Consider the following 21156-nt stretch of genomic DNA (forward strand, 5'->3'; position numbering starts at 1 on the left):
GTAATTATTTATATCCATAGTATAAAACATACTATGCAGCAGAAAATTAGAAATTAATGGGCTAGGAACTAGTAAAAGGTAAGTAAGTGAATACAGAATTGTCATGTTTTTCCTTTAAGAAAGAAGTATAATGTTGGAAAATGTAAAGTAAAGCTTTAGTATGCAGAGCACATATTCACTAATAACTTATTTATTTTTATTTTATTTTACAATGTTTGTCTCAATAAATGCAATTTAGTACTTAATAGTAGCTAGTAAGATATTTGTTATAGTGACTACGTTTTTAATATGAGGTATTGATAAAGTGAAAGCTCACCTAAAAATTCTGGCATCATTTACTCACCCTTGACTTCCAAACTAGTATGAACAAAAGATATTTTGAAGAATGTTGGAAACCTGTAATCACTGACTTGCATAGCAGGGAAAACAAATGCCATTAATACTAACATTTTTCAAAATATCTTCTTTTGGGTTCAACAGAAAAACAAAACTCTTAACTGATTTGGAACAAGTCAAGGGTGAATAAAGTTCAAGTTCATTTATTTATAAAGCACATTTAAAAACAGTCACATGACTGACCAAAGTGCTGTACATGAGACAAAGTGAAATAAAAAGACAGAATATAAAAACATAAAAATAAGAGAAACAACTGAATGTTTTTAAAAATGAAGCAGTAGAAAGGGTTGTTAAAATAATATTGAAAATCCAAGCTAAATAGGTACGTTTTTTAGAAGTGATTTAAAAATAGATAGTGATGGAGCCATTCTAATCTCAAGGGGCAAAGTGTTTCATAACCGAGGACCCGTCACAGAGAAAGTTCTGTCCCCTCTACGTTTCAGTCTAGACTGAGGAACTAAAATACGATTTTAGTCACTTGATCTAAGAGATCTTACAGGATTGTAAAAATGCTACAGCTCTGAGAGATCGGTTGGGGCTAGATTATGAGGGGATTTAAATACCAGTAAAAGCACTTTAAAATCCATTCTGAATACGATGATCAGCCAATGGAGGCCCGTTAGAAGTGGGGTAATGTGGTCATGTTTCCTACTGTTACAAATAAATCTAGCAGCGGCATTTTGGACCAACTGAAGGTGAGAAATTTGTGATTTTGAAATGCCACAGTAAAGTGAATTGCAGTAGTCTAACTGTGACCTCATAAAAGCGTGAGGGTGAGTAAATGACTGCACAATTATCATTTTTGGTTGAATATGCTTTTACAGGATGTAAAATACAGAACATATACATTATAAACCGCAAAATATGCAAGGGAACATGCAACTAAGAATTGGACCTTTACTAATGTGTTATCAAATCTAATCCTATTACCAATGTGATCAAATAATTACTAAAAAAGTTATCTCAGTAGTGATTTGTTTATGAATCAAACTACACTGATAAAAATTCCTGGAAAACATGTGTAAGATTCACTAAAAGAGTTATGAAAGATTTATTCACTATGACTTTTTGTCAGTGTGTTGTTTTTACCTGTCTGTCTGTAGCGTATGGTGCAAACGAATCCTTCGTGCATCAGGTGGATGGTTTTAACAGCTCCTGTCGCCTCGTCGTAAGTGAAGGTAACAAGTGTTGAGTCATAGAGGATCTCAGCCAGCCGGGCGACGCGGCTGTATTTGTAGATGACCCGTCTGCCCGTGCCCAGATATAGGCTCTGCAGCAGGCGCCCGTCATGAGCGTAGTCTTGCGTGAAGCTGGACGTGGGTGAGTCGGGAGGTGTGTAGGTGTTTCGGTAGTAGCCCACAGATAGAGAGGTCTGTAAGCTGTGTCTCACCATACTGGGGAGGGTCACTGATAGGAGACAGTCTGTCTGATCGTATTCGAACGTATAGCGCCGCTGACTGTGTAACAACAGCTGGACAGACTGAGAAGAAGAAGAAGAACACAAACAGGCTTATTAATTAAGACTAAAGGCCCGTTCACATTAGGAATGATAACTATAAAGATGGCCATAACAATATTTATATTAGTGATGTGGATGATATTGATCTGTTTATTGTACTGCATGCTGCAGTTTTGTTGTCTGCTAGATTAAATCCTTGTGCTATTTAAAACAGACTGGATTCTGATTGGCTTAATCGTGTACCAAATAGCAGGTTATTAAAACACATTGTATTAATCAAGAACTGGATTTTGATTTTTGTGGCGTTTTGCGGAACATTGTAGTCGGCGGAGCAGCCGCATTGTGGAAACGCTACAAGACGCGCAAGCGTGGGAAGCGAGCCGGCGCGCTCGTCAGGCTAAGACAGCGCGGCTTCAGAACGGCGCTGCCCAGCATTCACCTGGCGAATCTCCGCTCTCTTCCTAACAAAATGGACGAACTACTTCTGCTCACATGCAAAAACAAGAACTTTAACAACTCTGCTGTCCTGTGTTTCACGGAAACCTGGCTAAACGAAGCCATTCCGGACAGCGCATTAAACCTACCGGACTTTCAGCTGTACAGAGCAGATCGCGATACGGAGTCAACGGGCAAAACGCGCGGTGGTGGGACATGCTTTTACATCAACAGAAGGTGGTGTACGGATGTAACTGTGTTAAAGAAGATGTGCTGTCCTGATGTGGAAGTGCTTTTCATTAACTGTAAGCCGTTTTATTCACCAAGAGAGTTTTCCTCGTTCATTCTCGTCTGTGTTTACATTCCACCGCAAGCACACGTGAGTACTGCGCTGCAACAGCTGGCTGATCTGATCACAGAGACAGAACAACAACACCCGGACTCTGCTTTTATCATACTTGGGGACTTTAATCAGGCAAAACTCACACATGAGCTGCCTAAATTCAAACAGCACATTACATGCCCCACCAGAGGCAATAAAATTTTGGACCATTGCTACACCACAATAAAGGATGCATATCGCTCCGTCGCCAGAGCAGCTCTAGGACTCTCCGATCACTGCCTGGTTCATCTTATACCAACTTACAGGCAAAAACTTAAAACTACTAAGCCAGTATTAAGGACTGTCAAGAGATGGACCAACGACACAGAGCAGGTCTTACAAGCCTGTTTTGAATGCACTGACTGGGATGTTTTTGAAGCTGCAGCCACAGATCTGGACGAGCTCACAGAGACTGTAACATCATACATCAGTTTCTGTGAGGAGTTATGCATCCCTACCAGGACCTACTTGTCATTTAACAATGATAAACCATGGTTCACACCAAAACTCAGACAGCTTCGTCAGGCCAAAGAGGATGCTTACAGGAGTGGTGACAGGATCCTGTACAATCGGGCCAGGAACACATTGACAAAGGAGATTGGTGTGGCTAAGAAAAGCTATGCCAAAAAGCTGCAAAACCAGTTTTCAGCTAACGACCCTGCATCAGTGTGGAGAGGCTTAAAAGATTTCACTAATTACAAGACACCGTCCCCCAGTATCGACAGCAATAGACATATTGCAAACGAGCTGAATATGTTCTACTGTAGGTTTGACACCTATGACCAGACACCTCACACCCGCCCGGACCATCTCCCTACACAGCCATCAACACCACATCAACACAGCCCGGACCATCGCCCTACACGGCCATCAATACCACATCAACACAGCCCGGACCATCTCCCTACACAGCCATCAACACCACATCAACACAGCCCGGACCATCGCCCTACACAGCCATCAACACCTCCAGCCATCTTCCTCTCCCCCCCTGCTCTTCAGATCAGTGAGGAAAATGTGCGTCAGATCTTCAGTAAACAGAAGAGAAGGAAAGCACCAGGGCCAGATGGTGTCTCACCAGCCTGTCTGAGAACCTGCGCTGACCAGCTGGCTTCCATTTTCTCCCATATCTTCAATAGATCACTGGAACAGCGCAAAGTTCCATCCTGCTTTAAGCGCTCCACCATCATCCCAATCCCAAAGAAGCCAAAGATCACAGGACTCAATGACTACAGACCTGTGGCCTTAACATCTGTGGCCATGAAGTCATTCGAAAGACTGGTGCTAGCATATCTGAAGGACATCACTGGACCCCTGCTGGACCCCCTGCAGTTCGCCTATAGAGCAAACCGGTCTGTGGATGATGCAGTCAACATGGGACTGCATTATACCCTACAACATCTGGACAAACCAGGGAACTACGCAAGGATTCTGTTTGTGGACTTCAGTTCTGCCTTTAACACCATCGTCCCATCACTGCTTGAGTACAAACTGGCCCAGCTCTCTGTTCCTAGCTCTGTCTGTCAATGGATCACCAGCTTTCTGACAGATAGACAGCAGCTAGTCAGAATGGGCAAAATAACATCCGACAGCCGCACCATCAGCACTGGTGCCCCCCAGGGATGTGTTCTTTCTCCACTGCTCTTCTCCCTGTACACCAACGACTGCACTGCAAAAGACCCCTCCATCAAACTCATTAAGTTTGCAGACGACACTACTGTTATCGGCCTCATCCAGAACGGTGACGAGTCTGCATACAGACAGGAGGTGGAGCGGCTGGCGTTATGGTGCAGATACAACAACCTGGAGCTGAACACGCTCAAAACAGTGGAGATGATAGTGGACTTCAGGAGAAACCCCCCTGCACTCCCCCCACTCACCATCATGAACAGCACTGTGGCTGCAGTAGAGTCATTCAGGTTCCTGGGCACCACCATCTCTCAGGATCTGAAGTGGGACACTCATATAGACTCTATTGTGAAGAAAGCCCAGCAGAGACTGTACTTCCTTCGTCAGCTGAGGAAGTTCAACCTGCCACAGGAGCTGCTCGTGCAGTTCTACTCAGCTGTCATCCAATCCATCCTCTGCACTTCAATCACCGTCTGGTTCGGCTCAGCTGCCAAAACTGACCTCCGTAGACTACAGCGAATAGTCCGGACTGCTGAACGAATCACTGGCACTACCCTTCCTACACTTCAAGAACTGTACTCTTCCAGAGTGAGTAAAAGGGCTCGCAAAATCACTCTGGACGCCTCACACCCAGCACACTACCTGTTCGAACTGTTACCGTCTGGTCGGCGCTTCAGAGCACCAAGCACAAAAACAGCCAGACACAGGAAAAGTTTCTTTCCTCAGGCTGTCTACCTTATGAACAGTTAAATATTCCCCTACTGTGCAATAAATATGTGCAATACTTTCTACATTCGCACTTGTACACAGCACCTTATAACCTGTATATTTATAACAATCTGTACATACAACTCAACATCCAGGTTTCTTCACTAACCGCATCTGTTTAATGTTCATCATTTTTTATTATTATTATTTTATTTTTTCAGATTATTTTGTGTTGTCACTTGTCACTTTATGTACACTGGAAGCTTCTGTAGCCAAAACAAATTCCTTGTGTGTGTGAAGCACACTTGGCAATAAAACCGATTCTGATTCTGATTCTGATTATAAAGAGAGACAGACACAGATGTTAATACATATATTTGCAATTCTCATTTTTATCAATTATTGGTATTTTTCTAGGGCAGTAAAACATTATAAAATACTGAATGTTCATTTAAATCACTACAATTAAACATGTCAATGCAAAAAATAGGGTAAATTATTTTATTTAAAAAAGAATTGGTTTTTATAGTATTATGGTAAGAATTAGTGCATTTGTCATAAATCTACTCATAAAATTAATGCTAGAATTAAAATGAATGAATAAATAAATAAATATTGTATTAATTATTAATTATTATTTATTAGTTTTTTTACAATTTATAAACTATTCAGTTTTCATTACATGAAAAATCTAAAACTATGTATATATTTAACTATATTTAACTATATATACAATTAAAAACAAGCATAAATACATTGTGATTTTTGTCATCCAATTTTTTAATAAAATTTACCAAGTACATCCCCACTTCTCTCACACATACTGTACACACCTTTTCTAGAAAAGTGTAGCTCCAGATCTTTCCATTAGCCCAGGTTCGTGTGATGATGCGTCCATTGTCATAGTCTCTGCGCTCGGTCCAGTTTCCCCTCTGTATGCCAGTGACCAGGCCTTCACTAGAGTACGACACTCGCACTTGATTGTATTTACTGGGTGTCCAGAGCACAGGCCTGCCCTTGTCATCATACTGAACCCGCAGGGTAAACTTGCGATGGTCATCGTAGATCTTCCCCACCCGGCTCTCTTGACTATAGTCTATGGACAACACGTTCCTGTTGTGAGCCTGAATGAGAGAAAGAATGTAAAACTTATGATCTTATTACTTCAGAGTACACAGAAATAACGTGCGCAATAAAACTGGCAATAAAAGGAGAACATTTCTTTCTCAGGGGCACAGAGGGAGAAAGGCTAGCTGTTATTCAGCATATACATCAATGAATTGACAAGCGGTCTCGAACAGTTTGAAGCTCCAGATTTCACTCTGTGATTCTGAGATCAAATTCCGCCTCTATGCAGATGAAACGCTTCATCCGTCTCCCACCGAAAAGAGGCGACCGCAGAGTCTAGACCTTCAGGAAGACTTTGCTCCCATAAAAAGATAATGTCCTGCAGAGATGCCTGTTAGAATTCGTCTGAATACATTAGAATCAGTAATTGAGCGGCTGGCCTTTACGGCAGCGAGGTGTGGCGTCCACTAACAAATTGGAAATTAGGCAAATGGGAAAAACATCCAACTGAGACCTTGCATGCAATATTCAGTAAAAAATATCTTAAAAGTAAATGGGGACACTGCAAATAACGCATGCAAGGTGGAATTAGGCCAATAACATTAATTCAGTGATCCCCGTATCATTATAAAACCCTGCAATGCTGAGAATTGGGTAAAGAAAACAGACCCCTCGCTGAGCCGGTTCTGAGCTTTACAATTAATTGTTCTAACGTACACACATGGCCCCCCCCTGCGACCAGAGTCATTCTGTGAGCCTAATGAGAATGAGCCGAATTACAAACACAAGCAAAACATGCTTGTATCACAACAGAGTACAATGAATGCTTGGCCACAATAACACTGCACTGTGCCAGACTTCCAGACAACTGCTATTGTGAGAATGTCCAACTTGTTGAAGTTTCAACTTGGAATAAACCACATCACTGTGAAAGAAAAGTGTCAGGTAAAAAAAGATTGGGTCAGGTTAAAGGACACGTTCTTGCAGCACACTGCCTGTAGCTGTCAATGAATGAGGGACAGTGAGAAACCGTCATTGTTGTCTTATGTCTTTCTCAACCATGAGTCTACCTTCAGAACTTTTCTTTTTTACTTCTACTAGGACTCAGTGTCAATGCAGTTAATCAGAGATTTAGTTTTATTTGACAGTCAATCATTTGAGTTTGTGCAACTTTAAAACAGGTTTATGATGTTGTGATCATTTTATGATGCTAAGATAAATTGTAAATATATATTTGTTTGAACAGTTTTTTAAAGAATCTTGAAAATTTAATTTTTGTTTTCACAAAAATATCATAAAAATATTGGTAGCATTTTACTTGACATATCATTTCCCATTTCTAAAGAATGCGATATTGATTAATGGCTGCTAAAGACAGTGTTTCCAACTGTTTTCAATGGAAAGTAGTTAAGTTGTGCTTGAAATGTCACTAAATGTCGCTAGATTACAATTTGCATTTTACTAACATCACAACGTCCTATTTGTAGCTGATTGTATGATGCATTAAAAGTGGTATTTATATATACACTGTATATGGTTTTTACATACATCCACTTACACTACCTAACAAAAGTCTTGTTGTCAAATCCAGCTGTAAAAGCAACAAATAATAACTTGAATTGCAGGTAATAATTTGGAAAAGTGTCAGAGGGTAGATTTTTCTGATGAACCAGCATAGACCCAAGATTCTCACAGAAATCAGTCATGTTTGGTGAAGGACAAATCATGGTTTGGGGTTACATTCAGTATGGGGGTGTGTGAGAGATCTGCAAAGTGGATGACAACATCAACAGCCTGAGGTATCAAGACATTTGTGCTGCCCATTACATTACAAACCACAGGAGAGGGCAAATATTTTAGCAGGATAGCGTTCCTTCTCATACTTCAGCTTCCACATCAATGTTCCTGAAAGCAAAGAAGGTCAATATGCTCCAGTATTGGCCAGCCCAGTCACCAGATAAACATTATTGAGCATGTCTAAGATAAGATGTAAGAGGAGGCATTGAAGATGAATTCAAAGGATCTTGATGGACTCTGGGAGTCCTGCAAGAACGCTTCCTTTGCCATTCCAGATGACTTTATTAATAAGTTATTTGAGTCATTGCAGAATTGTAAGGATGCAGTCGTACAAGCTCATGGGAGTCATACACAATGTTAATTCTTTTTCCACTGCACAATGACTTTATATTCTATACTCTGCATTGTTTCTGTTAAGTGACAGAGCTTTGTCTCAGCAAAGTCAGCTCTTGCTGTCCTAATTAAATATTTAAAAATCTAGGCATGATCATATTTTATTTTGGTAAAATAAGCGTAGAGGCCTTTGCCTTTCATGTAAGCCACTTCTGATACCAAATGATCAACCAGAAGTCAAATTATTATTTGTTGTTCATAAAACTTGGATAGGCAACTTTTGTCAGGTAGTGTATCTACATACATTTTTTTCCATAATGATGCCTCTTACACATTGTCTTATTATCTTTAGGGAGAAGCCTATGTCATTTCTCAAAAAACAAACAAACAAACTTGCTGGTTAAATAAAAGTCAGAATTTGCAAGGGGTTTGAACAATTAGGGGCTTGACTATGTAGAAACCATATTCAGTGCATATATAAATACCACTTGATTAAACACATCATACAATCAGATACAAATAGGACATGAAGACATTAGTAATATGCAAATTATGCCATTAATAGTGACATTTAGTGACATGTCAAGCAGAGCTTAACTATTTTCCATTGAAAACAGCTTTCAACACTGTTTTAGCAGCCATTAATCAATATCACATTCTTCTGTGTGTGTGTGTGTGTGTGTGTGTGTGTGCGTGTGTGTGTGTGTGTGTGTGTGTGAGAGTGTCAGTTCAATTAGGTTTATTGTTGTTTGAATACAGTAAAACTATTCATACATTGCAGTGTATTTACAGTTTAGGACAGTGTAGTCTCTCAGATGTAATACACTCAGAAACTGGAATGCAACTAAATCTCTATTATTTAGAGTATTAATAATTAATAAATAATAAATAAATAGTTTAAATTCAAATCAAAGGAGAAGCAGAAATACTATATGATTTTAAAATAAAGACATTAAAGGGTTCTAAAAAAGTCACTAAATCTACCGACAAAGTCTGCAACACTTGATCAAAATCTAATGTTATATCAAATTTACAAATTAAATTTAAAAACAAACTACCAGTTATTTTCAGTTGTAATAATAGTTTACAAAAAAATAGCAGTTTAGTATTTTTGATCAAATAAAAACAAAACCATATTATATATATTCATATGAAAAATAGGAAATCTACTGTAATATGTTATGATTTACAGTATTTTTCTCATAATGCCAGTAAATCACATTAATAATAAATCCACAAACAAAAAGTAAAACTGAACAGAGTAAGGGCGAAGTCTAGAGATAATGAAACAGAGAACAGAAAGATTTATGGAGTTTATTTTAAGGGGAAGTTGGAACAGCGTGTGAAATGCAGGGTATAAGGCTGTGTGGAGCCTGTTATGTGGTATCTGGGGTGCATATTAAGAGAGAGTGAGTCTGTTTCTCCTATCTGTACCAAAGTCCCTTAAAGCAAAGTCAGTTCCCTCTGCAACCACATTGGCAGCTATTCATAGTTAGGTATATACAGCTTGAATGAGGAGAGGGCCAAGACAAAAAGTCATTTCTAAATGTATGTTTCAATAACACATCAAATGAACAAAATCAATATTGAGTGTTTGGAGCTTCCTCCATCTTTTAAAGAAGAAAATGCATGAGCAAAATTAAATAAATAAAGCTAGCTTAAGTATAGGGTATCAAAGAAATCATGCAATTAAAGCTTAACGCACAATGGTGTTAATTAAGGCTCAGTCTGCAGCATTAATAGAAATACTCTGTGTCAGAGGTAAGATTAGCACTCTTCATTTTGAATGACCCGGGTTCAATTTCGAAGCTGGAAGAATTTGATTTATCTTTTTAATAAATTAGGAAAAAAATGCAAGTCTTTTGCCGTGGATGAATAAAAGGAGTGGGATCTCGTTTGGCTCATTTTAGTTAGCAGTTTCACTGACTTGACCTCAGTGATGAATGCCACGTTTGCTCTGACTGCTTCACTTGAATCTAATCATGCACTAACTACTATTGTTAACATCTATTACTATTGTAATGGTGAACACAAGATAATTATTATATTTGTATTGGCAATTACAAGTGTATTGGCAATAGTGTGAATTTTATGAAGAAATATATAGATTCAAAATATTTATTTGCAACATTTTTTTCATGTCAAGGTAAAGCAAGAATGAGTTGAAAGACATCTCTAAACCCTAAACACTGTATATGACTATATGAACATGCAATATTGTTAATAAAATAGAAAAAAATAAATAAATAAAAAATAAAATAAAATAAAAATCGATCAATAAATGCAACCCAGGCTTATTCTGAAAATGTACCGCTATTTACTGCTGGTTTCGCGAATCCACCAGAGGCCGCTGTGTACACTTTTTAAGATCTCAAATTTTTTTCGCAAGTGCCATTCGCACCTGCTGTTCTTGTGTAAAACCACCAGAGGCCACTGTTGACTGAATGACTGACTGATTGACTGAGCCAGCCTCCTCGCTGCAAAATTTGCTCTTTCCAGAAATGTATAAAGGGCTACGTTTTCAGAATGAGCCTATGTTGCAACAATAAAATAGGGCGGCATGGTGGCTCGGTGGTTAGCACTGCTAGTTCGAGTCCCGACTGGGCCAGTTAGCATTTCTGTGTGGAGTTGGCATGTTCTCCCTGTGTTCATGTAGGTTTCCTCCGGGTGCTCCAGTTTCCCCCACAGTCCAAAAACTTGCAGTATACTGTAGGTGAATTGGATGAAATAAATTGGCCGTAGTGTATGAGTGTGTGAATGCGAGAGTGTATGGGTGTTTCCCAGTACTGGGTTGCAGCTAGAAGGGCATCCGCTGAGTCAAACACATGCCGGTATAGATGGCGGTTCATTCCGCTGTGGCGACCCCTGATAAATAAGGGACTAAGCCAAAGGAAAATGAATGAATGAATGTAATTTGATAATCAAAGGCAACTACTGTGCATAACAACTAAAATATGACTAAATATGTTTCCACTGACCAAAACAACACTTAAATTCCAACAAAGTTTTAAAGTTTTAAAGTTGACTAAATAGAAAACAGGATAGATTGACAATTATGCAGGAAGCAACTGAGGTTAAAAACACCTGAAAAAATGAAGATTAATGAGCAATCATAACTCAATAAAGATTTGTAACTATAGTTGCTCACTCCTCGAACATTGTGCTGCACACGAGCTAATTTGAGATGTAAAAACCTATTGTACCCCTGCACATCATTATTATCACTCTCAGTCTTCATTCATATGCTGTGTGTGTGTCTGTGCATTACCCTCAATCTCCGCTCATATGCTGTGTAATTCCCTTTGGCCTGTTCACGTCTCTGTCTCCACTCTATCAGGCTGTGAGCTGGTTCCCCTGGCAGGGTAATGTTGCACCTTCCCACTGTGGGATGGACGAGCCCTGCCGATGCCCCCGCCAACAGCCCTGATGCCACGGCTGGTTCGGTGCTGAGAGAAACATCCATCCCGCTAGCATATGTCACCCAGAGAGAGCCATCATCTCGAACGCCGTATACACTGACAGAGTGAGCTGAACAGAGACAAAGAGATTTAAAAGCATTACTTCTATTATATTATAGGGTTAGTTCAAACAAAAATAACAATTCTGTCAACTATTACTCGCCATCATGTTCTTCCAAACCCCCAATACAGCACCTTTGTTCATCTTCGGAACACAAGTTAAGATATTTTTAATTAAATCGGAGTGCGCTTTCATCCTCCATAGACAGCAATGGTCCTGGCTCATTGAAAGTACAGAATGGTACCAAAAAAATCATCAAAACAGTCAATGTGTCGTCAATGGTACATTATAAATATTACGAAGCTACAAGAATATTTTGTGCACATAAAACTAATATAATGACTTTATTTGACAGTTTCTTCTCCTCAGTGTCAGTATATTGCGCACAAGAGCATTTGAGGTATACGTCAGCACAGCGTTTTCATGTGTTCATATACTCGTAGCTTGATAATATTCAATTGAACCACTGACGGCATATGGTTTTTATTTTTTTATTTAGTTTTTTATGGACTTCAATGTTGTTCATTGAGGATGAGTGAGCTCTTGGATTTCATCTAAAATATCTAAATTTGTGTTCCAAAGATGAACAAAGGTCTCAGGAGTTTGGAACGATATGTGATAGAGAGCAATTAATAACAGTATCATTTCGAATTGAACTTAATATCTGCCACAACGCACCACAATAATGAGTGTACAAATGATGTGCACTCAGTGACTATAGAATACCAATAAATGTGAGAGTTCACATACAGGATTAATTTGGCATCTGACCAAAAGATAGCATCCACAGCGGAATCATATCGATCCAAGTTTCTTGATTTTTTATATATTGTATGATTGACAGAAATCAAAATACTTTACAAATAGACAGCTTGCTAAATATTAAATAACCACCACAGTGTCTGACCAACAACATGTACATTTTAGCATCTAAGCTTATTGGGATTCATCTCTACATTGTTATGACTATTAAACATAGAGGTTTTCAGATCAACACTCAACAATGTGTCAGCGACTGTTTATTATTCTCTAATAGTGTTTATGCAAGCGTTTAGCCAAATCCTTGGTGTGAACATTTGGTAACATGTAAATAGGACGAGACCATTCAGATACAAGAGAGCATCTGATTGGTCAGAAGATCTAGTTAGAAGCTGAAGTGCTCTATAATAAAAAAATGTATCCTTATTGGCAGATATGAGAGACTACAGTACATGTTTGAATGCTTAAGGGGTCGATCACACCGACTGCGCATTTTGCGGTTAGAGGCACCTTTTTTAAACAATTTGTCTAACGGCCACAAGTGTTTTGCACGCTGCTTATGCGACCTGCGCGCTTCGTGTTTTGACCAAGCAGAAACCTCCTGCTCCCCCTCATGAAGCAAATACTGAAATAACTGAAACTGCAATTCATCGAAATTCCGCTAGTGCTGGCTTCATAATTGAGCAAATTTTTATTGAGCCCACTGTTAAAATGGCCACCTTCATTCATTCATTCAATTTCTTTTCGGCTTAGTCCCTTTATTAATCTGGGGTCGCCACAGTGGAATGAACCGCCAATTTATCCAGCACATGTTTTACGCAGCGGATGCCCCTCCAGCTGCAACCCATCTCTGGGAAACATCCATATACACTCATACACTACAGACAATTTAGCCTACCCAATTCACTTGTACCACATGTCTTTGACCCGGCTGAAGCTCGAACTGGCGGCCTTCTTGCTGTGAGGCGACAGCACTACCTACTGTGCCACCGCGTCACCATGGCCAACTTTACAGCATAAAAAAAGGTGTTTACAGCCTGGTACAAAGAACAATTTTGGTTCATATCGCTAATATTACCCTTCATGACAACTGTGAGAAAGGTGATTGTTTTTTTATAACTCATTCGTTTCCTTTATATTAGGTTATATTAATCATGCATAATTAAGAGCGTGGCACTTGAGTGACAGCTAGGTCTTGCTGGTCGCTGTCATGTCACCTTAGCTGATTCCGGCTGGTTAGCTGCTGAACTCAGCATATACATCGTATTTTTATTTTGTTTTATGCAGCTTTACACAGTCAGCTGCTTTTTGGAATTATTTCTTACAATTATCAGATGATACGGCATGCTGTGTGCACTTAATTGTGCTCACAAACCATTTACGTGGCCTCCATTTCCCAGGTGAGTGAAATTATCTACTTTTACCATCTCTATAAATGTATTTGTTTTATTTATGATCAATAATCATTTATAATTTTTCTTTAGAACTTGAATGCACTCCAGAATCTGACAGCTTGTTTAACTTTAGTAGGCTATAGAACAGTCATCTGAAGCGTTGTCATACAGTTTTATGCCTGGATTTCATTAATAGCCTTGCATTTACTAACACAGACTATATTTGAAGTGTCTGAAAGTAAATCGCGTTTTCCTCCTGTAGAAAAATGTCATAAAAACAATGCTTAGTGGCTCAATGTACTACAACTTTCTTAACACTTTACTCATATAGTATACAGCATTTCTCCCAAAGAAAAACCTGTCTAAGCAAAATGCTAGCAGGCGTCTGTAGCTCCGCTCATGCTCCGCCTCTTTGCCCTTGTTTGGTATCCCCCGGTCAGTGCGATGACGCGGGAACAAAATTGAGTTGTTTGGCCACGCCTATGTGTAGCATCTTTTGCGCTCTTCAGAAACCTATGGGTGACGTCACGGATACTACGTTCATATATTTTACAGCCTATGGTTTTGACCACGCGCTGCGCCTCTCATTTTTGCCGTTGCGTGTGCCATGCGCCCAAAGTCAACTCTGAGCGGAAAAAGCACATTACATCAGTCATGTCTTTTATTCTCCAATCAAATGAAAGCAGAGGCGGGGTTTCCGATGAGGTGACAGCACTGATTGAGTTGTCAAGACAACTATGGAGGCTTTTGAAGATGGAGAGACTTGTGGTTGCTGTTTTGAGTTATTCAGAGCTGTATGACTTCACAAATCCTGAATTTCACAATATTATTAAATATTACAATTACAATCAAAATCAGCAGCAACACACGCTCACAATAAACAGCAGATTCAGTTGTTGCCTTGCCACATAAAAAGCACAACGCACTTCTTTTTTTTGTCAACATTACGGTGCGCCTCGCGTTTTTGGAACCTAAATGTGCGTTCAGTGTGATCGGCCTCTAAATCTTCTTAAAGAGAATTTTGTTTTAGACCACACTAGCCTTTGGATACTCTAACCACTAGTAAATTGATACTGATAAATTGATACACAGGCAATAGCATTTCGTTTTTATTACAGCCCTGTCAGTGAAAGTAGTTGAGCTCCAGCATATTAAATAAGAAGCGTCTTGAAGAGGGCAGGACATGTCAGAGAGCGTTTGATTGGTCAAGATTTGCTGAGAAACTAAAGTATGAGGTGAGTGTGAAAAAAAATCGTTGATCTATTTAGGTGAAAGTGACAAACTGCAAACGTTGGATGTTTATTTATATTTTCTAAACGCAAATGTTGTCACTGTTTTGGATCCCACTAGCTAATAGATATCTTTAAAACTGACAGACTGAAACTAACGTCTAACACTTTTTACTTTAATTTCACGAGATCCTATAAATGTGGCTGAATTGTTCAAATATATTTTGGGACTGGAGTATTTGCAAGAAATGATCTACAGATTCACACACACATACACTCTCTCACCTTGTCGAAGTGTGTACATGGTGTTATCCGCAGTGTGGTTTGTAATTATAATAAAGTTTTCTCTGTTCGAGGCAGTGGCTTCCACTCTGACAGCTTTCTCCATGTTTCCATGGAAACTGCTGACCTCTCCAGTCGGCAAGGTCACATTGATGAGGTGTCCGTCAGAGTTATACCTGTGCGAGAGAGACAGAGATGTATTAAACTTTAAATGAGTGAGTGTAAATGCATGTGTATGTAAGCGAGTTTAAAGGGGTCATATCACGCATTTTTTATCATTTTATTTTTCCCAGATGCCATCTGAAACGGCGGCCAAGGCTTTGTGTGCCATAATTTAGCTTCTTCGCGACAATTTTCCATCCTCTTCCTGACCCTTACAACAGCAGTAAACAGGCTGTTTTTTGCTGCCGTGCCTTTAAGACCTCCATGTAAACGCCTCATTCGCATGTGAAATGAGAAACAAGGCTTTGCTTGACTTGCATGCAGCCTGGGTTTGCTGTTGGGTCCTATATAGTTTGCGCTGCTGCATTGTTCAATAACGACCTCTTTGCAAAGACTGAATTACATAGTGACAGGATCATAAAACAATCCTCTGAAATCTGCTGAACTGTGAAGGTGGAACTGAAATGATCATGGAGCTTGTTAAAATAAACTTCAGTCACACTTTCCTGAAGTTTCAATCCTTCAGAAAGATGTTGTTAAAGATACACAAACTGGAAGATCAGCGTCTGCTCCTTAAGAATAAAGGATCCATTCAGCTTGTTCTTGACAACTGTGAAAGTGCAGTAGCCATAACCAGATGCGACATGGTGCTTATGTGTTAATTAATCTCTATTAATTCCAGAGTTTTGTTGTTGACAGGTTTAACACTCTTAACAATTTAACAACCATAGAGGCATAGATCAGATTCCAGATATTTCCAGGTGTGTTTAAAGAGTGTGAATGTTTTGCATGTGCCCTACATTTCAATTGTTCAGGGTCTCTGCTAGGCATGGGCCGGTATAAGATTCTGATGGTGTGATAACCTAGGATAAAATATCACGGTTTCACAGTATCACGGTATCTCACGGTATCACGGGCCTCCTTCTCCTTTGAGAAACATTTAAAATATTTGGAGCAGTAGCTTTTGATGTTGAGATTGGTAGATGTTGTTGTTTTGATGGTATTACAGAAAACTTTGGCGGTTTTAAAACCTTGACTTTTCCAAACCGTGGTATACCTTGAAACTGGTTATTGTCTCATTGTCCCATTGTCCCATTTTGCAGGTTTCATCAAGTCAAATTTAAGACTTCTTAAGACCCCTTTAAGACCATTATGAATGAAATTTTAGACTTACAGGACTAAACACTAAACAAAAATCAAATGCAAATATTTCTTAGCTACATACTTTAATATGTCAAAACAAGAAAACTCTAGTTATATACACATTTTTAACATAATATTTCATTCTTTTTTTAAATGACAAGTTTAACATTCTTAAAAATATATGTATTGTGGAGACAATTACATAAATAATCAAAAAATATTTATTTGTTGGCTTTTAGAGTATAACTTCTATTCATTCTAATGCGTTTCTGTTATAAATCCTTAAGTTTCATACTTATTTATAAACATTATGTCTACTCTACTTTTATAAAGAGTTTGATTAGAAGATAACATAAAGGGATATATTGTTTTGTTATTATCACGAGGAACTGTGTAATTGTTTTTAATTTTCTTTCCCTGAGAAATTAGGGAATTTAATTAGAAAAATATCCAAAGATGCCGTTTAAAAAAAAAAAACAATAAAAAAATATCCAAAGATGCCGTTTTAAATTGTAAAGAAATCTGTGTTTTTGAAACTAATAAAAAGAGCAGAAGTCTATGCTTTATTTTAATTACTTAGCCTGTGATGTTTACGGTTCCAAAATATTTGAAATATTTCTCAAAATAAAATATTGTGTTCAAAGGGGAAAAAAGTTTTAGTTTTCTACCCAGGCATTTAAACAGAACATATTTTAGAGCAGTAAATCACAATACCGTGAAACCATGATATTTTTATTTTTAAGGTTATCATACCGTGAGAATTTTATACCAGCCCATGCCTATAGTTTAACTTGGACAGAGGAAAATTAAGACCTGTTTAAAATGATTTAAGACACAACACAATATTTCAGTGAATTTAAGACATTTTAAGGCCTAAAATTTCGTTTTAAGACCCCATGAACAGCCTGATTCTTTCATTTGTAATAATGCAAGTAAACAGAGTTACTGAGAAGTTTCCTGAATAATGGCTGCTGATCAAATACAAGGGAGAACCAATGAAATATTTATAACAGATTATTTTGTAGTCAATAAATACTTTATTTCCTGTGGGCTTTTTTTTTCAGAGTCTTTTTTGCATAGTAAAATAACAATATTCAGTGAAGCTTTAGTTTTTGCCTTAACCCAGTTTTCTCTTTCCTCTTGTCAATATTACATGACCGTCATGTTTTGATACTTTAATTAAACGGGTTGAGTCATGAAAAGCAAATATTGTGCAAAAGTCCCTTTTGGACATGTCTACAGTGTGTATATGTACATGAATTCATTTATATATATATTGTTTAGTTTTCTTTATTATTCATTGGTGATGACATTGCTAAAATCTAAATAAAAAAATGTTGATGTTTTTAAGGTGTTAAAGTTATTGATTGCTCATTCAATCCCTTTAACTGTGCTGTTGGGGATGTTTTCTTCCAATCTAGGGTGATTTTGAGTCTTGATTCGGCCATAATTTTTTCTGTTTCATGTAGCAGAATGATTTTTGGTGACAAATCTTATTTTGACACATATTTTGAGAAAATACTTTGATTTAAAAAAAACAAACAAGCAAACAAACAAAAAAAAAACTCAACAATACATTCTCAGTAAAGTTACCACCCTTTTGCTATGTTAGGGATGAAACCACTGTATTAAACTGCTGTAAAAAGGCATCAGATAAATATTTTTCAATTTTAAATTTCATTTTTTTGCATAAATCTTTTAATCAATCTCATTCCTGATCAAAACTACTAAATTGTTTAGAGAAGTTACATGATTTTAACTCTTTAATTGCCAAATTTGTAAATGACATCACTGATTTGGGGAAAAAACTCAAAGGGATGTATTTTTTGAAAGTTTTTTTCCTATTTATGTATTTTAATGCCTTCTTAATGCATTGTTTTGGATTAATACATTTTTTTCTTCCCAATTTACTGTTGTTGGCCGTTTTTGCCCCTTTGACTTCCATTATAACCACATTCTTTTGATTACAAAACCATGACACCTTTTAATCATGCATTTTTGATTGTTGGTGGTTTTCCTTGTTTCCTTGGAAGAGGTAACATTTGTCATTATTACAGTTGATCATGAGTTGGTGTCATTAACCATTAAGATAGGCCTGTGCAAAAAAAAGTTTAGCTGCTGGATTTTATATGAAGCATGACAGCAAATTAAAGTGTATGTACAGTATATGTGTGTCTGAGTGTGTAAGAGTGACCTTTTACGCACTTACCTTGATACGTCTAAGTAAATCAAAATATGCATCTCAGCCCTCAGAACTACATGGAGTACACTAAAACAAAGACTGTGTATTTATGCACCATCAAATGTGCTTATAATGGAAGTCAATGGGACAAAAACAGCCACCAACAGTAAATTATGGAGAAAAAATGAAAATCTAACAACGCATCAAAGCCAATGTTGTTACTAATCTTTCACATGTCCAAGATTGTGATAAAAGGTGAAAAAAAATCCAGTCCACAACTACTTTTTATGTTGAAAATACGTCATTTTGTGTGTGTTATTTCAGCAAATAAAAGGTGAAAAAAAATCCAGTCCACAACTACTTTTTGTATTGAAAATACGTCATTTTGTGTGTGTTTTTCTTGGCAATCAAAGAGTTAAAATCCTGCAATTTTTATAAACATTTAGTAGTTTTGATCAGGACTAAGACTGATTAACAGATTTCTGCAAAAAATATTTATCTGATGCATTTTTACAGCAGTTTAACTCAGTGGATGTTTTCATCCCTAACCTAATGAAAGGCTAATATATTTGAGCAGTGCACAAGGGTTAAATGCAGTTCTAATGGAGGTGTGAGATGAGCTTTATGTTCTTCATCTTATCCTGTCAATCATAATGCAAAAGTGCATAAACAGCTGATTATTTGGCTCCTGTGACAATTCTCCAACATCCCGAACTCTACCTCTGCTTTCTGTTCATTACTAACTTCATTATTAAGTAGTCCAGAGGTTATTAAGAGCTTTAGTCAAGTCTCAAGCTGCAGTCCCGTCTTTGACAGCAAGCCAAATCTGTTTACCTTCATTATACGCAGGGATTAGTGAACTCATGAACACTGTGCCAAGCACACAGGACACAGTTTTATCCAAGCATAGCTTCCTTTGATGGACTTTTCACTGTGTCTGCATTTTAAAGAAGAACTAAATACTTGCATAACAGCTTATTAAATACACCAAACGGCTAAATGACAATTAGAAAAAGGTTGCAGGATAAAAATATAATTAGTCAGTACGAAAGTGACAGAAAGCAAATGTGTGGGTGTGAGAGACATTATAAAGGTGAATGCTGGAATCTGCTGATGCACCAGAGAGGAACAGATGACTTGACATTTGAATCTGTGTGGCAGATCCTTGCTGGTAAGTCATGTGATATAATGAGGAGGTGAAGTACTTATGACATGTTTCATTTCTCTATCTCATTAAAATTTCTGGAGCGGCATTTAGAACTAAACAACTCAAACTTCTTCATCTGCTCTGTCCCTGTTTTATTTATGTCCAATCAATGTCACTGCCAATTTATTTCATACACTTGTGTCTGGCCACCCACACTGCTGTAAAGGAATAAAAGCTTTTCGTTAGATGAAGCTCCTGAGCATTCAAAGGCCCGCGGTTCAGATCAAGAGACAACGACAACTGTGTTCTGCTCTCCTCAAAAAGTGGAGTCTGTCTGAAACGCACGTTTCTTCTTCATCTACTTAAACATCTTAGGGAGCGTTTCTTTGGTTCCCTCGCTCACTGGGGGGTTGTAAGCCACCATTTTCCCTCTCCTTTTATCTTCTTTATTTTTCTATTTTCTGTAAAGCTGCTTTGAAACAATGTGTACTGCAGAAAGCGCTATACAAATAAACCTGAACGGAAAAGGGACTAAATGGATTGCCAGTGCAGCATAAGCATATAATCCACAAGGTTTATGTCATCGGATTCTCATTAAAACTCTTTTGTATTCTTATTCAAAAACTACGAGGCACAGGGTAGATTCTGCTCTACTCCATGGCTTTGTGGCTGTTCATCAAGACGACGACAAGATTTGTTTGAGCCCGGATCGACCATGGCTCGTTATTATATGTATATTTAATTCCGTTGTAATCTCTCGCTGTTTATTTTAAACATGGCGGGTTTTTGTTTTCATTCTGGCTTGTTGCGCAAGCGAATGACGTACCTCTGTAAACCAATATCGTTCAGCTGCGCATCTAGCTCCGCCTTTTGGTACCCTTTCTCTTGTTTGGTACCCTTTCGAAAGGGTGCTGAAAAAATGGTACGGTATGGTATGGTATGGTTCGGTTCGGTACGCCTTTTGACAGTGGAAACGGCCATAAAAGCGTACCAAACCGAACCGTATCGTACTGTACCCCTCATAAACTATAAACCATAAAACTATCGTCTGAAGCAAATGCGAGGTGCTTGTCTGTTCAAGGTGCTGGCTCTGTACTTAAAAAGGTTTTTTTTGGGGGGGGGGGAAATCAGA

The 21156-nt window shown here is 38.1% G+C and overlaps 1 protein-coding gene across 1 annotated transcript in view; it reads right to left on the reverse strand.

The window, feature by feature from the left end:
* Positions 1–21156, reverse strand: part of LOC130228338 (teneurin-1-like) — a 51279-nt gene that overhangs the window by 11116 nt on the left and 19007 nt on the right. The window contains 4 exon segments of the mRNA XM_056456777.1: positions 1486–1876; positions 5843–6133; positions 11476–11735; positions 15394–15566. Of these exon segments, the coding sequence (XP_056312752.1) occupies positions 1486–1876; positions 5843–6133; positions 11476–11735; positions 15394–15566 (1115 nt within the window).

This window comes from Danio aesculapii, chromosome 5, assembly GCF_903798145.1.
Source record: "Danio aesculapii chromosome 5, fDanAes4.1, whole genome shotgun sequence".
Taxonomy (NCBI): domain Eukaryota; kingdom Metazoa; phylum Chordata; class Actinopteri; order Cypriniformes; family Danionidae; genus Danio; species Danio aesculapii.